This window comes from Triticum aestivum, chromosome 7A (assembly GCF_018294505.1).
Source record: "Triticum aestivum cultivar Chinese Spring chromosome 7A, IWGSC CS RefSeq v2.1, whole genome shotgun sequence".
Taxonomy (NCBI): domain Eukaryota; kingdom Viridiplantae; phylum Streptophyta; class Magnoliopsida; order Poales; family Poaceae; genus Triticum; species Triticum aestivum.
The window spans coordinates 489,968,753-489,985,805 of record NC_057812.1 but is presented as its reverse complement, the minus strand read 5'-3'; the positions used below and the strand labels follow the sequence as shown (position 1 = coordinate 489,985,805).

Sequence of the window (17,053 nt, the reverse complement as noted above, 5' to 3'; positions counted from 1 at the left end):
AGCGCCGCAACCGTGTCATGGTGGACATGGCCTCCGACCACGACGGATCCTTCATGGACCTCACATCGACCGGCACCGTCAAGGCTCTGGACTCCGACAAGGAAGAGTAGGACATGGGAGACCGTGGAGCCTCGAGTCCCGTGAGCCGGTGCATGTCTCATGTCCTACTCTACCTCGCCGCGACCGGAGAAACACTTCGAGGGGCGTAGCCGGCCGCCGGACATGGGCACGGCTGACGCTGATGAGTTCCGCTTAGATTAGGTTTCACGTTGCATGTGATTGTATGGATTTGAGGTTTCTTAATTGAGGTATCCGGTTGTGGAGAGATTTTTTTTGAGGCGTGACCGGTCACTGGACGCGTCAACTGGCGTTTGAGAGTTCGAATTTGGTGTATCCGGATGTAGATGCTCTTATGAACACAAAATTGTTGAAAGAGGTGGGTGGTCAGCATTAGCAAAATCAACTGAAATGTAAGGAACGGTGACTCAAAGTTGGCAAGTACTGTACTCAAGTAATTATTTCCAAACTTACCATGAGGTATTACACGTACTACTATACAACAGTGTGATTCCAACCATTTGAGATCGATTAGCCATGGCCCGTGACTGAGCACCTTGCAATACGTTAGCATATACGAAAAGCATGGTCGAACCTATCAGTTGTTTGTGATCATGCCAAGGTCAAGCATAGGCCACCCTGCCGCGGCCGCCAAGTGTCGGGGGCGACCGGTCCCCGCTGCAGCTCGACTCCGGGCTGTACAGTTCCCTCTGCTGCGCCGCACGATCACCGTTGTTACTCGTGCTCCAGCCGGAGCTGGCCGTCGAGCCCCCGCAGAGCGCCACCGACCCGGACCGGCTCCGGGCGTGAGCTCTCGGGGCGGCTGGCGGCGCCATGCGGGCCTTGGCGCGCGCCGACTGCGTCGCCGCCATGTACCCCGGAACCACCCCGGCGCGCACCGGGTACAGGTCCGTCGGAGGGCTCTTCCTGCTCGGCTCCATCTCCACGGTCCTCTCCGAAACGCCTTCGGTGGCCGTGGCCGTTGCCGCCGTCACGTACGACGTTTCCGCCGCCGCCAAGTGCTGGTTGGCCTGCTCCGGCGGCGCACTGTTGGGCGCCATGCAGCGCTCCAGCCAGTGCCAGCCGGCCTCGCGCTTGTCCAGCTCGTCGCGCTCAAGCTGCATTTGTTCGTGATGGAATTTCATCTGTAAACTAAAACTAGTACTGTATTACAATTTGTTTAGCCGAAAGATGTACAGAGAGATGGCAGGGAAGACGGACCTTGTGCTGCTGGAAGTCATGCGCGTAGGCAGGTGGGAACGCCAGGGCGTCGTCATGCCGGCGCAAGGCTCCGGCCCGGGTGACGGCGTCCCACCCGTCCTGGAACGGGCTCAGGTTGCCGATGCTGCCGTGCCTGTTTCTTGGTCGCCGTACCTGCGCCGCCGTCTCCGCGTCCTCCTCGTCCTGGTGGTCATCGAAGAAAAGGCGGTCATGCCCGTAGGACTGCCGACGGGCACCTGGCGCGGGGACGACGGGGGCGGGACGGCCACGCGTGGCGACGTGGGAGGTGAGGCGGCGGGCGCGGACGCGGTCCTGCGCGCGGACGAGGGCCTGCATGCAGCGCATGGTGTGATGGACCTGGCGACGCACCTGGTGGCCGCGCACCAGCGCCTGCAGCCGCACCAGCCCGCGTAGAGCGCGCAGGGCTCTCCTCGCCTGAACACAAGCACAATGTTACACAAGCACAATATTTTTCTGTTTGATTTGTGAAGAATTCGTTACAGTTTCAACTTTCAATAGCATTCAACTATTAACCAAGTCCACGCAAAAAAAAAAAACTACTAACCAAGTCAGTAAGTACTAGTACTTTCTACGGCCAGATCACAGCATCTAACCACTGCATGCAACTTATAAATTCGAAGAAATACATTCCTAAAATACAGAAATCAGATCTTCCTGTTTATTCATTCCAAATGGAGTAAGATATTAAGTACACAAAAGTGAATTTAACGAAAAATCTCTAGTACGCGGTGCAGATGCATCAGCATGTGGAGCATAAATGGCACCGCATGGAGGAGGTGAGTCGGTGTACGTGACGCCAACTACTTGACGGTGATCTAATCATAATTTCTCACACAAAGCCCACTTTCTAATGCCCTTAATCGCAAGCAATGCAGATACCTGCATGCCTTTTAGCTTAGTCACTGTGTACACAAGTGCCCTTAACCAGAGCAAAGCTTCGTTTTCACCCTTAAAAAAAAAGAAAAAAACTTCGTTTACTACTACTCCCGCCGTCCCGTAATACAAGAGCGTTTTTTACACTAATGTAATGTTAAAAACGCTTTTATATATTATGAGACGGAGGGAGTACTGGTAAGTCGCTATCGAGCCACGGTACCATAAGGTCAGCTATTGGGTACTGCTAGCTAGATGAACTTGCTTTTTTAATAAAATAAAAACATACAGTCTCCTAACCGGCCTCGTTTGAACTGTTTTCGAAAGAGAGAGTCCTGCCGCAGATACATTTTTTCGTCTGAGCAAATGCACATTTGGGATAACTTCGGACGAGAGATACTGCGTACCAAGTATCCCCGGTAGAATGCCTGGATGCGCACGGCGGCGCGGTCCTCCCTGCCGGCGGCCCTCTCGCGCAACGCCGCGAGCCTCGCCATCCTCGACGCCATTGCGCGGCGCGCCCTCCTGGCCTCCGCCTCCACCCCGCCGCCCTCCCGCGCCCACCCGGCGACGGAGCCGCCGCTGCCCTCATTGGTCAGCTCAGGCGACGTGTCGGTGGCTGGGAAGTGCTCGACGGACAGTATCTCCGCTGCCTCCTGCTCCTCGCCTCCCAGCCCCTGCCGATCCAACGACCAACCATCAGCGTGAGTGACAAGGATTAACGGTGTATGAGAAGCAGGATCGCACGGACCTTGTTGGCGTGGCGCGAGTCCGTGGCCAGGGAGGAGGAGGGGCTGGTCTTGAAGACCTTCCTGACGGTGGCCAGCCAGCCGGCGCCGCCGGGCTTCTTGCCCATGTAGTACGCGGCAATGCGTTGCGGGGGCGCTTTAATTTGATTCGGTGTAGCTCGATCGATGGTCGATCGATCGCGCGGTCAAGGGAGATGATGCATGGGATTTGCCGTACGAGGCGGGAGGTGGTGTGGGTGGTGAAGGGACAATAAGTGCAGGCGCGCCGCGCGCGAGAGTGCCGTGACCGCGAGGGCGCCTGTGGGGGCGGTCGGTACAGGAGCGGCTTTATCGCGCAGCGTCACGGGGCCCGCGCTGTACTTACGTACCCTACGTGCATGCAGCAGCGGCGCCGCGGTTTGTAATTGGACGGGAAGAGGCGGAAACTCCATGGTGCTCAATCACCAGGTGAGTTCAACACCGGCATCTTTGCTATGGAAGGCCGCAGAGGCATTCGTCACCACCTGTTACTCGGGAATTTTACAGAAGTATGCTTCTAGGTCCTGTGGCATTTCTTTTTCCCTCCCTACAATTTGTTATAATAACCGGGCTTGGTGTTAGCGTCCCTCCTACACCTGAGCAGAGGAAAGCCGGAGTGGCAGCCAGGGGTGAAGCCAGGATTCGGACATAGGAGGGGCGAAGGAGACATGATGATAGATTATTCTAGATAATATACATAGTCTGCCGAGTACAGTGATTTTTGGACATAAGCTAGAATGAAAATGAAGATAACATGTAGAGTACTAGAGTGTATAATAAGGCTAAAGAGTCATGATTTCTTTGTTATTGCAGAAAAATAGACAACAAAAAGGGATAATTAGTTATTAATTTTGCGCCTTTTGATAAATATACGATCTTTATCTTCTACTCCCTCTGTATCAAAATATAAGATGTTTTTTGACAGTATGACGGAGGGAGTATGTAAGTAAATTGTATGGCTTATAAAAATCAATGTAGTAACCAGTAAATGTATAAATGTTGTAACCAGTAATCAATCTAAAAAGTAGACTGTATACAGCTTTACCTTGATTAGATCAAGATGTGTAGACATAATTAACGAACAACAATGCCCAGATGCCGTGGCGCGGCGGCAGAGTGTTGCTTCGAGAGCGCCAACGATCCAGTCAGTGTGAAATCCATCACGGCATGTCGCAAGCATTCTTGAAGGGCCACTGAGATTGAAAAGAGATAGTTGTATTAGACTACCTTTTAGGCTTCAGGTGGTGTATATGTCATACCTTCAGGTTTCAGACTGCAACGAACCAGCGATCGAATTCACGCGGCAGTTCCCTTTCTTGGTGGACTGGCGGCAGCGAGGCGGCGGCACTAGGGTACTAATAAGAGAAGATCTATTTTTTTGAGTAGATAGATGGGAACTAAAGAGAAGATAGAAATTAAATTATCAGTGTACCCTCGTCCAAACCAGATGGCCTAGGGCCTAGGGCCTCGTAGGTATATACACATGGCCAGATACCCCTTTGCTTTTCGTTGGGCCATGTAAGTCTGTTGGGCTTAATCCCTAATTACTCATAGTATTAGCCGATGTAAATCCATAGGGGGGGCGAAGCGATGGGGGGTGTCTGACCCCTGCTGGCACCCCCTTGTCTCCGCCCCTGGTGGCAGCAGGCCGGCCCAGGAGGGAAAGGAGGCCGTGCCACAAGTTTACTGGACCTCAGTGGGTCTCTTACATGTTCGGCCCAAAGGAACCCGTCACGAGCTGATACAAGTAGGTGTAGCGAGTAGCTTAGGGTATCCCGGCCAGGATCAGGCAGCGGCGGCCTGTGTGTGTATCTTTGTAATCCTGATCCCCTGCTCATCTCCTTCCTCCAGTGTACTGCTACATGATTGAGATCATCATAATTAAGAAGAGAAGAACTAGTGTGTTCCTAACACGTGGTATCAGTCGCCATCCCACCCCTCTTCCGCACTGGAGACGCGCAAGCAGACCGCCGATCGTCAACGACTTCTCGCCACCATGGATCCGGCCCTCAAGTCCTACCTCGACAAGCTCACGGAGACCTTAACGAAAGCCAACAAGGACACCCAAGCTGACATCAAGGACCTCTCAACGCGGATCGACTCCCAATCCGCGCAGGTGGACGCGCTTACGGATGGAAGCCAGACCTCGAGCCCCGTCTCTCCAAGCTCCAGGAGACGGTGGGCATGCTCCAGAGCGAGCGGATGCCCACGCCGAACGCGACAGATGGTGGATCAAAGGGGGTGGATCTCTCTGATCCGCCGCTCCACGGCATGGTCCATGGGCCCGCTGGCCGCGGCAAGTCGCATCAACTACGGGGCAGGTCGTCGGCGGGAGGCATCCCGACGGCGGCCTCTCCGGCCAATGGTACGCTGAGCTTTCACAACCCTCCCCTGTTCCCCGTGGTAGACACCTCTATCACACCTGGTTCTGCTTCGTCCCTTGTTCATACCGGACTGGGTCCAAATTTCCCACCTATTGCGTTTCCCCAATTTTCGGGTGAAAATCCCAAAATCTGGAGAACCATGTGTGAACAGTATTTCTCTATGTTTCAAATTCCAGAGCCCTATTTTGTTCCCATGTCTACATTACACTTCACGGGTCCTTCGGCTATCTGGCTGCAATCGATCCAGGGGAAGCTGAGTTCCCTCGATTGGGAGGCTTTGTGTGCTCTGCTTTGCGCGCGATTTGGTCGCGATAAGCACCAGCTACTTATCCGTCAATTTTACGACATTCGCCAAACGAGCTCTGTCTCTGATTATATTGAGCAATTTGAGAATCTTATGCATCATCTCATCTCTTATTCTGATGCTGTGCACCCACTGTATTTCTTGACGAGGTTCGTGAGGGCCTAAGCATGGACATCCGTGCCGTGGTGATGGTGCAGCGGCCCAAGGACTTGGATACAACTTGTGCCCTCGCGATTCTACAAGAAGAAGTTGCGGAGGGATAGAGGGGGACCTGGTACAACAACCATGAAGGGGCGCCTCCTCTGGGTCATGCTCGCTCAACATGTCCTCTGCCGTTGTCCCCCCTCCACCGCGGGCACCGACTATCTCACCAACAGCGGATGATCGTCGCGGCACTGAGGCAGCCCGCGCGGGGAGCGATCAATCCAAAATCATAGCCCTGCGCAACTTTCGTAGAGCCAAAGGATTGTGTTTCAAGTGTGGAGAACGGTGGGGTCATGATCATGTCTGCCCACCAACAGTTAAACTCCATGTGATTGAGGAAATGCTCAGGCTGTTCAGCATAGATGCTCAGGAAGAGGGGGCAGCAGTTACTGAACCACAACAGGAACAACACGATGCAGCAGAGAAAGTGTGGCAGCTGTCTATCAACGCCGTATCGGGTACTGAGGCATCCAGTTGTTTGCAGTTACACGGCTGGCTCCAGGGCGAGAAGTGCTCATGCTGGTGGACTCCGGTAGCTCAACTTCATTCGTTTCGCAGCACTTGTTACCTCATTTGCAAGGGGTCCAGTCTATGCCCAAGTCTATCAAGGTTGTTGTAGCCAACGGATCAGAATTGTGGTGCACCCAGGAGGTGCTAGGCCGCTCTTGGTTTGCCCAGGGACACGTGTTCTCAACCAATTTCAGATTGCTTCCGTTGGGCTCTTATGATGTTATACTGGGTATGGATTGGCTGGAATACCACAGCCCAATGCTCATCGATTGGCCAAAGCGGTGTATGCAAATTGCGCACAACGGATTCACAGTGGTACTGCAGGGGGTTACTTCCCAGGCACACAAGTGTGAGATTCTGAATGCGGTGCAGTTAGCAAGTATGGAAAAACAAGAAGCAGTCGCCTATGCGGTCCACCTGTGTTATGCCCAGGATTCAGAGAACATCACTGACATATCTTGCACCGAGCTGCCACCAGAAATAGCCAAGGTACTGCTGGAATATGAAGATGTATTCATGGAACCTATTGGACTGCCACTGAGGGAGTCCTGGATTAGGGGGTCCCCGGACAGCCGGACTATATCCTTTGGCCGGACTGTTGGACTATGAAGATACAAGATTGAAGACTTCGTCCCGTGTCCAGATAGGACTCTACTTGGCGTGGAAGGCAAGCTAGGCAGTACGGATATGGATATCTCCTCCTTTGTAACCGACCTTGTGTAACCCTAACCCTCTCCGGAGTCTATATAAACCGGAGGGTTTTAGTCCGTAGAATAACATACAATCATACCATAGACTAGCTTCTAGGGTTTAGCCTCTCCGATCTCGTGGTAGATCAACTCTTGTAATACTCATATTATCAAGAATAAATCAAGCAGGACGTAGGGTTTTACCTCCATCAAGAGGGCCCGAACCTGGGTAAAACATCGTGTCCCCTGCCTCCTGTTACCATCCGCCTTAGACGCACAGTTCGGGACCCCCTACCCAAGGTCCGCCGGTTTTGACACCAACATTGTTGTTTTCATTGAGAGTTCCTCTGTGTCGTCGCCGTTAGGCTTGATGGCTCCTATGATTATCGATAACGATGCAGTCTAGGGTGAGACTTTTCTCCCCGGACAGATCTTTGTGTTTGGCGGCTTTGCACTACGGGCCAACTCGCTTGGCCATCTGGAGCAGATCGAAAGTTACGCCCCTGGCCACCAGGTCAGGTTTGGAAGTTTAAACTACACAGCCGATATCTGCGGAGACTTGATCTTCGATGGATTCGAGCCTCTTCCTTGCGCGTCACGCAGTCACGATGAGTACGATTTAGCTCTACCATCAAACAGTGTTCAGGAGATCGCACCAGTAGCCGCTCCGACCCTCAATTCGGAGCCAGTTGCGCCGTCCATGGACGGGTGGATGGACCCCGCCACAGAGGCCTTACCCTCAGCGGCGATCGAGCCAAACATCGACCTTACCCTGCACGAGAGCCGTGTCGTCAGACTACCGGATCCTTCTCCGGCCATGGACTCCGAACCGCCTGCGCCCGTTCCTAGCGAATCCGATTGGGCGCCGATCATGGAGTTTACCTCCGCGGATATTTTCCAGCACTCGCCCTTCGGCGACATACTGAACTCATTAAGGTCTCTCTCCTTGTCAGGAGGATCCTGGCCGAACTATGTCCGGCAGGATTGTGATGCGGATGACGAAGAAATTCATTGCCCACCCACCACCCACTTAGTAGCCACTGTCGATGACTTAACCGACATGCTCGACTTCGACTCCGAAGACATCGACGGTATGGACGACGATGCGGGAGACGAAGAGGAACCACTGCCCACAGGGCACTGGACAGCCACCTCATCATACGATATATACATGGTGGACACACCCAAAGAATGCAATGGCGACGAGACAGCGTAGGAGGACCCCTCCAAGAAGTAACCCAAGCGCCGACGTCAGCGGCGCCGCTCTAAGTCCTGCCAACGCAAAAGTGGTGATACCGGCACAGGAGATAATAACACTCCGGATAGTGCAGAAGATGGCAACAATCCCCTCCAGCACGATCTAGGATAGGAGGATGGAGAGGCCAGCCCTCCAGAGAGAGCGGCAGATGGAGAGGCGGAGGATGATAATTACATGCCCCCCTCCGAAGACGAGGCAAGCCTTGACGATGACGAATTCGTCGTGCCAGAGGATCCCATCGAACAAAAGCGCTTCAAGCCCCGGCTTATCGCCACGGCAAATAGCCTTAAGAAAAAGCAGCAGCAACTTCAAGCTGATCAAGATCTGCTAGCTAGCAGATGGACTGAAGTCCTCGCGGTCGAGGAATATAAACTCGAATGCCCCTCCAAGAGTTAACCAAAATGCAGGTTGCTACCCCGACTGGAGGAGGAAGCGTATGACGTGGCTGATCGGCCACCTCGTGGCCGCGATAGAGAGGCATTCCAGCCAAAAGCTCAGCCTGCACCCCGATGCCATTCAAATAAAAAGGCATGGGGAATACGCCAGACCTGCGAGACGTACTAGAGGACAAAGCAAAACATGCAAGATCGATCTACGGATCACGAGGGCGCGCCACTACACGAGACAATAAACGTCACGCCGGATACAGTAAAAGTAAATCTGGTCGGGCCGAACACAGCGGGCAAGACTCATTGGAGTTGCGTCGCGATATAGCCCAGTACAGAGGTGTCGCACACCCCTTATGCTTCACAGATGAAGTAATGGATCATCAAATCCCAGAGGGTTTCAAACCCATAAACAAAGAATCATACAACGGCACGACAGATCCTGTGGTATGGATCGAGGATTTCCTCCTGCACATCCACATGGCCCGCGGTGATGACCTACACGCAATCAAATACCTCCCACTCAAACTTAAAGGACCAGCTCGGCATTGGCTCAACAGCTTGCCAACAGAGTCCATTGGCTGTTGGGAAGATCTGGAAGCCGCATTCCTCGACAACTTTCAGGGCACTTATGTGCGACCACCAGACGCCGATGACCTGAGCCATATAATTTAGCAGCCAGAGGAATCGGCCAGGCAATTCTGGACACGGTTCCTAACAAAGAAAAATCAAATCGTCGACTGTCTGGATGCAGAGGCCCTAGCAGCTTTTAAACACAACATCTGCGACGAGTGGCTTGCCCGGCACCTTGGACAGGAAAAGCCGAAATCTATGGCAGCCCTCACGACACTCATGACCCGCTTTTGCGCGGGAGAAGACAGTTGGCTAGCTCGTAGCAATAACATGTCAAAGAGCCCTGGTAATTCAGATACCAAGGACAGCAATGGCAGGTCACGTTGCAACAAGCACAAGCGCCGCATTAACAACGACAATACCGAGGATACAACAGTCAATGCCGGATTCAGAGGCTCTAAGCCCGGTCAACGGAAAAAGCCATTCAAAAGAAGCACTCCGGGCCCGTCCAGTTTGGACCGTATACTCGATCGCTCGTGTCAGATACATGGCACCCCTGACAAGCCAGCCAACCACACCAACAGGGATTGTTGGGTGTTCAAGCAGGCCGGCAAGTGAAATGCTGAAAACAAAGACAAGGGGCTACATAGCGACGACGAGGAGGAGCCCCGACCGCTGAACACCGAAGGACAGAAGGGGTTTCCCCCACAAGTGCGGACGGTGAACATGATATACGCAACCCACATCCCCAAGAGGGAGCGGAAGCGTGCGTTAAGGGACATATACGCGTTGGAGCCAGTCGCCCCAAAGTTCAACCCATGGTCCTCCTGCCCGACCACTTTCGATCGCAGGGACCACCCCACTAGTATCCGCCATGGCGGCCTTGCCGCATTGGTTCTAGACCCAATCGTTGACGGATTTCACCTCACTCGAGTCCTTATGGATGACGGTAGCAGCTTGAACCTGCTTTATCAGGACACAGTGTGCAAAATGGGCATAGATCCCTCAAGGATTAAGCCCACAAAAACGACCTTTAAGGGGGTAATACCAGGTGGAGAGGCCCATTGCACAGGCTCAGTCACACTGGAAGTGGTCTCCGGATCCCCGGATAACTTCCGAAGCGAAGAGTTAATCTTCGATATAGTCTCGTTCCGCAGTGGTTATCAAGCACTGCTCGGGCGAACCGCATTTGCGAGATTCAATGCGGTACCGCATTATGCATACCTCAAGCTCAAGATGCCAGGACCTCAGGGGGACATTACAGTTAACAGACACACAGAGCGCTCTCTCCGAATTGAGGAGCACACTGCGACCCTCGCAGCGGAAGCGCAAAGCAGCCTCTTAAGGCAATCCACTAGTTCGGCGTTTAAGGACCCAAACACCTTCAAGCGCGCCCGGAGTAATCAGCAACAGGACCGCCTGGCACGTTCCGAGCTCGCATAGCAATGCGGCCCCCACCCCGGCCCAAGCCAAACGGTGAAATTCGTGCCACACGTACATAATTACGCATTAAAAATACCATGGGCACAGGCGGGGAGGGGGCATGACTACGACACGCCCCAAGACGCGGCTTAAACCGCACTAGGGGCTTCCCGTTTTGTTATTTTCTTTTCAGGACTTTAATCTCTGGAAACCCGGTCCGGCGGCATGATTGCCGAACATATGATGCAACAACCAAGAAGGCAAAAAGCTACGTCACACCACGGAACTCCCAGGTGGATTATGATAACGAGTGTAATACTTGCCTTAATACTATTCTTCAGCTCGCCCTTGGAGGGGACATAGTCCTACTTTTTGCTTATTGCACTGCATGTATCATTCTGCTTTAACGCACCTTTTTGAATAAACAATGCATAGCATTAAGACTATTATTGCATTCTTCTTTATATATATATATATATATATATATATATGTTAATTCATAACATCCAGCACCCGTAAACTCTGGTATGGCCAATACGCTAGGGGCTTAAGCATACCCCACAATACGGCGTGAGAAGTCCGGACACTTTCAACAGTGCGGCACCCCGAACTTATAGCATTATATGCATCAGCTCCGAATCATGTCTTGGGTCAATAGTTGGGTTTGCCCGGATCCCATGTTTTGGTACCTTACGTTCCGCTATATCGTCTAAGGTAGCACTGGGAGAACTACTACGATTGTGCCCCGGTTCTGCTGGGCTAAGCACCTCAATAGAGAAAGCTAAAACTGACTGTCATGATAAGGCGAGAGACTGGTCGCTGTTTGAGAGGTTTTCGAGTCCATAAAGACTTATGCCGCTTAGAGCAAGGAGTCGGCCCTGTCCGGCTTAAGGCGTGTATCGCGCCCCGAGTTCGGCCTTCCGAACACTAGGGGCTTCGCCGAAATTTAAAATTATAGAATTCTATGGCTAAGTGAGAGTGATAACGCATTTAGTCCGATTGCCTTGTTCGTTGTGCTGAGCACCTCCCTCGAAGGACCCAAAAATGGGAACAAGAGTGCTCAGGTTTATCCCGAACACCCCAGCACTCGTGGCATGGGGGCAGAAGCCGACAACTAGCCATCTCTCAGATTTGATAAACAGCCGAACATAAGGTAATATTTTAAATTCAAACAAGCGTTGCATAGCGCATATGAACAAGTTTTCATAACTACAGGATTACACAAGCGAGTTTACTCGAATATTATATCTTTCGTACACTCGTCCGCTACGAGACGAGCACCCTTCAGGACACCCTCATAGTACATCTCGGGGTGGCGATGCTCCTTGCCCTCCAGTGGCCCTTCCTTAATCAGCTTCACGGCATCCAGCTTGGCCCATTGCACCTTCACACGGGCGAAAGCCCGGCATGCACCTTCGATGCAGACGGACCACTTGATGACTTCCAGTCGTGGGCAGGCATCCACAAGCCGCCTCACCAGGCCGAAGTAGCTACTGGGAAGGGCGTTGCCAGGCCACATCCGGACTATAAAGCCCTTCATGGCCTGTTCGGCCGCCTTGTGCAGCTCGACCAATTGCTTCAGCTGGTCGCTCAGAGGCATCGGGTGTTCGGTCCCAGTATACTGAGACCAGAACAGCTTCTCCGTTGAGCTTCCCTCCTCGGCCTGGTAAAACTGTGTGGCATCCGACACACTGCGGGGCAAATCTGCGAATGCTCCTGGAGAGCTCCGGATTCGGGTAAGTAACAGGTAATTCACTTTCACATGCTTGCTTTGCATATAGAATGCCTTACCTGCCGCTATCTTCTTCATCACATCAATCTCCTGGAGGGCCTGTTGGGCTTCGGCCTTGGCACTCTTTGCGCTCTCGAGGGCCGCGGCAAACTCAGACTCTCGCGTCTTCAAGTCAAGCTCCAACGCCTTGTGCTTCGTCACGAGAGCGTGGAGCTCTTGCTGCACCTCGCCCACCCGTGCCTCATGCCTTTCCCGCTCGGTGCGCTCCTTGGCCGCTTTGTTTTTGGCCTCGGATAGCGCTTGCTTTAGGGTCGCCACCTCGGTCGTGGCCCCTGGCAAATTTATGATGATCCTGTCTTTTTGCAATCGCATACTTTTTATACATATCCATAGACTAGGTACTACTTACCTTTGTTCTCCTCGAGCTGCCTCTTGGCAAGGCTGAGCTCGTCCTTGGACCCTTTAAGGTCCTGCTTCAGTGCGGTGACCTCCGCAATCAGTGCGGCAGATGCCAGCAGTGAAGCCTGCATACGCATATTGACATACTTATATTAGACTCCTGCGATATTGTTTGATCCTCTGTTCGGCTTTTCTTTGTGAACACCGAACAGAGCATCAGGGGCTACTGTCTATGCGGTAATATTTTTCCCCATATTTCAAAAACTTACCTCAAAGCCTGTTAGAAGGCTGGCACATGCTTCAGTCAGTCCGCTCTTGGCAGACTGAACCTTCTGGACCACCGCACTCATAATAGTGTGGTGCTCTTCGTCGATGGAAGCGCTGCGAAGCGCTCCCAGCAGATTGTCCGGTGCCTCTGGATGGATAGAGGTCACCGGCACAGGCGTCTTGCCCCTTTTGGAAGGAAGCCGCCTGCCTGAGTCCGAAACCACTGGGGGTTCCGGCGCGGTGTTTGGCTGAGGGCCGAACTCGGAGCCCTCGGGAGCCTTGCTCCCTCTGCTCCCGGAGTCCGGAAGGTCGCCTTGAGGCGCCTCCGGGACTGTCTCCCCTCGACCCGGTGCCTCCTAAGACAATACCTCGGCATTGTCCGTAGGGCAAGGGGAGGTGGCGGTCGGAAGTGGATCGCTATCCATATCCGACGAGCCCAGGGAGCCATCCGACGGTATGTCGATACGGGCTCGTGGCGGTCTGCATAGTCATAATTCGGCATTAGGAGAGGCAGTGCGACAAAGGTATGCTATGAGTTACTCTGGCATCCGAATACTTACGACTTCGCCAGGGGCTTGGCCCTGAGCAGCCACTCGTCTTCGCCTTTGGTGGCGGTGGTGGAGGAAGACTACCCTCTCGTGAGGTTCAAGGGTAGGAACGATCTGCCCCGTAGCGGGCAGCCGATGCGCGATATTCGCGACCAAGTATCCGGCTCCGCGCAGCTTCTTGATGTGTCCCTCCATAACGGAGGAAGCCATCCATTTGCCTCCTGCTCCGGACATGATTGGAGAAGGTTGAGGGGAAGGATGTGGGCTTGGGCGTTGGAGCTCGAGTGCGCAAGAGTGGATGAGCAAGGAGGAAGAAGGCGTGGGTAGAAAAATGTTAAACCTTGTCCCTTTATAAGGGCAGCCGAAACTGTGCGCCCCCACTAGCCTGGTAAAACTCGCTTATCCCCCAAGCGCCGTAATCGATGGCACGGTTGGGTTACCCACGACCGTATTGATGAGAATCCCGTAATTAGGGGAACACGATCTCTGCTTTGACAAGACGTGTCAAGAAACCGCCTCGCGTTATGTGTGGAGCTGGTTGAAGAAAGGCGGTTCGAATAATCACCGAGCCATGGCCTGATGTCATGTTGCCAAAGCGTGTCAACAGATTAAGATTTGTGGAAATATTATTCTCTCTACGGTGGTATATGGAATTTATTTTGCAGGGTCGGACACTATCCTGGTATTCAAACTGTTCTGTGATGTGTTCAGAGGAGGAACCCGCCTTGCAAGGGCCGAAGACAACACTGCGCGCCGGACTCATCGTCATTGAAGCCTAGTTCAGGGGCTACTGAGGGAGTCCTGGATTAGGGGGTCACCGGACAGCCGGACTATATCCTTTGGCCGGACTGTTGGACTATGAAGATACAAGATTGAAGACTTCGTCCCGTGTCCGGATAGGACACTACTTGGCGTGGAAGGCAAGCTAGGCAGTACGGATATGGATATCTCCTCCTTTGTAACTGACCTTGTGTAACCCTAACCCTCTCCGGTGTCTATATAAACCGGAGGGTTTTAGTCCGTAGAATAACATACAATCATACCATAGGCTAGCTTCTGGGTTTAGCCTCTCCGATCTCGTGGTAGATCAACTCTTGTAATACTGATATTATCGAGAATAAATCAAGCAGGATGTAGGGTTTTACCTCCATCAAGAGGGCCCGAACCTGGGTAAAACATCGTGTCCCCTGCCTCCTATTACCATCCGCCTTAGACGCACAGTTCGGGACCCCCTACCCAAGATCCACCGGTTTTGACACCGACAGCCACCCAAGCGTGACTGCGACCACCACATACCACTGATGCAGGGTGCTCAACCTGTTAACATCCGGGCATATCATCTTAAACCTGAACTCAAAACAGAGATGGAGCGTCAGATTGCAGAAATGCTTAAGGCAGGCATTATTCAAAAAAGCAGCAACCCTTTTTCTTCCTCCATCATCCTCGTGAAGAAAAAAGATGGAACCTGGTGAATTTGTGTTGATTACCGACGACTAAATGCCATGACCATCATAAGTAAATATCCAATGCCGGTGATAGAGGACATCCTGGATGAGCTAGCAGGAGCTTGCTGGTTCTCTATGCTAGATTTCCGATCGGGGTACCATCAAATTCGTCTAGTCGAGGGCGATGAGTTCAAAACTGCTTTCCAAACCCATTTCGGTCATTTTGAGTACAAGGTGGTTCCATTTGGCCTCGGAGGAGCACCTGCAACATTCTTGGGAGGATTAAATGTCACCTTGAAGCTAGTTCATCGCATGTGTGCCATGTCATTCTTTGACGATATCATCATCTTTAGTCGCACATTTGCACTCCACATCCAGCACTTGCGTCAAGTCCTGTCACTTCTCCGAAAAGACCAATGGTATGTGAAGAGGTCCAAGTGCGTGTTTGCACAGCAAGAAGTCAATTACCTTGGGCACACTATCTCTGGCAAGGGAGTGGCAACCGATCACACTAAGATCAGACAGGTAGTCGAGTGGCCAGTACCGACTTGTGTCAAGGACGTCCGCGCCTTCCTCGGTCTAGCGGGATACTACAGGCGTTTTGTTCGGCAGTTTGTCATGCTCGCACGCCCCCTAACAAACCTTCTACGCAAACATACACAGTTCCAGTGGACAGCAGCAACACAATCTGCATTTGAGGCCCTCAAAACTGCCTTGACTTCAACTCCTAAACTGGCCCTACCTGATTTCACCAAACCCTTCGTGATCGAGACGGATGCCTGTGAAAATGGGGTTGGCGCCGTGCTCCAGCAGGAAGGCCACCCAATTTCTTACCTCAGCAAGGCGCTGGGGCCGCGAACCAAGGGTTTGTCTACATATGAAAAGGAATACTTGGCAATTGTTCTGGCGGTCGAGCAGTGGCGACCGTACCTACAGTTTGGGGAATTTGTGATCAAAAATGACCAGCGTAGCCTGGTGCACTTAGAAGAATAGCGCCTCCACACCCCCTGGCAACAGAAAGCCTTCACCAAGCTCTTGGGGCTGCAGTACCGCATCTGTTATCGCAAGGGGTCAGAAAACGACGCTGCAGATGCGCTCTCTAGGCGGCCGGTGCCTGCTACTGCACAAATTCAGGCCATCTCAGTTTGCCAACCAGCCTGGTTGCAGGAGATAGTCAGAGGCTATGTTGCCGATCCCAAAACACAGCAGCTGGTCACGCAATTGGTAGTAGCACCCGTGGAGGGCGGCAAATTTACACTCAACAAGGGCATTGTTCGCTTCAAGGGGCGTGTCTAGCTGGGCAACAACACGCATCTGCAACAGTAGATCATGTGTGCCTTGCACGATAGCGCTATCGGTGGCCACTCAGGGTTCCCAGCTACCTACAGGAGGATCAAACACTTGTTTGCATGGCCAAGAATGAAGCAACATATAAAGGATCACGTCCAGTCTTGTCAAGTTTGTCAGCAAGCCAAGCCGGATCGAGCACAATACCCAGGGCTGCTTCATTCGTTGCCGGTCGCCAAGCGTTGTTGGGACTTGGTCTCCATGGATTTCATTGGAGGATTGCCCCCCTCTCGATAGTACAACTACATCCTGGTGGTAGTGGATACTTTCTCCAAGTTTGCTCACTTCCTTTCGGTCAAGCACCCCTATACGGCGTAGACAATCGCTCATCTCTACATCGACCAAGTGTACAGACTACACGACATGCCAGAAGCCATTATCTCTGACAGAGATGCCATCTTTACCAGCAAAGTGTGGCAAGAGATCTTCAAACTCCAAGGGGTGGAACTAAAAATGAGTTCCTCTCATCATCCTCGGATAGACGGACATACCGAGCGGGTCAATCAGTGCCTCGAAACCTAATTGCGTTGTTTTATCCACAACTCTCCCAACAACTGGAGCAGATGGTTGGCGTTGGCTGAGTTCTGGTACAATTCAACGTATCACTCCACGCTCAACAAGACACCGTTCGCAGTAGTTTATGGTC

General features: G+C 52.6%; 1 protein-coding gene across 2 annotated transcripts; it reads right to left on the bottom strand.

The window, feature by feature from the left end:
- Nucleotides 1–481: 481 nt before the first annotated feature.
- Nucleotides 482–3,481, bottom strand: LOC123151320 (protein IQ-DOMAIN 21). 2 transcript variants are annotated; one of them, XM_044571048.1, is made up of 4 exons: nucleotides 2,924–3,481; nucleotides 2,580–2,849; nucleotides 1,279–1,713; nucleotides 482–1,202 (listed from the first exon to the last, which is right to left on the bottom strand). In XM_044571048.1, exons 1-4 carry the CDS (start codon nucleotides 3,026–3,028, stop codon nucleotides 681–683), a joined length of 1,332 nt encoding a protein of 443 aa, XP_044426983.1. In that variant the 5' UTR covers nucleotides 3,029–3,481; the 3' UTR covers nucleotides 482–680. The 2 variants fall into 2 exon arrangements, with proteins under 2 accessions (XP_044426983.1, XP_044426984.1); XM_044571049.1 differs by having other exon boundaries at nucleotides 482–1,175.
- Nucleotides 3,482–17,053: the final 13,572 nt, after the last annotated feature.

Excerpts from the sequence above, each read along its gene's own strand:
- LOC123151320 (XM_044571048.1), bottom strand. The coding sequence starts at position 3,028 with ATGGGCAAGAAGCCCGGCGGCGCCGGCTGGCTGGCCACCGTCAGGAAG. Across the intron at positions 2,850-2,923 it reads ACTCGCGCCACGCCAACAAG|GGGCTGGGAGGCGAGGAGCA; the intron begins GTCCGTGCGATC and ends TTGGATCGGCAG. Across the intron at positions 1,203-1,278 it reads ATGACTTCCAGCAGCACAAG|ATGAAATTCCATCACGAACA; the intron begins GTCCGTCTTCCC and ends TTTAGTTTACAG.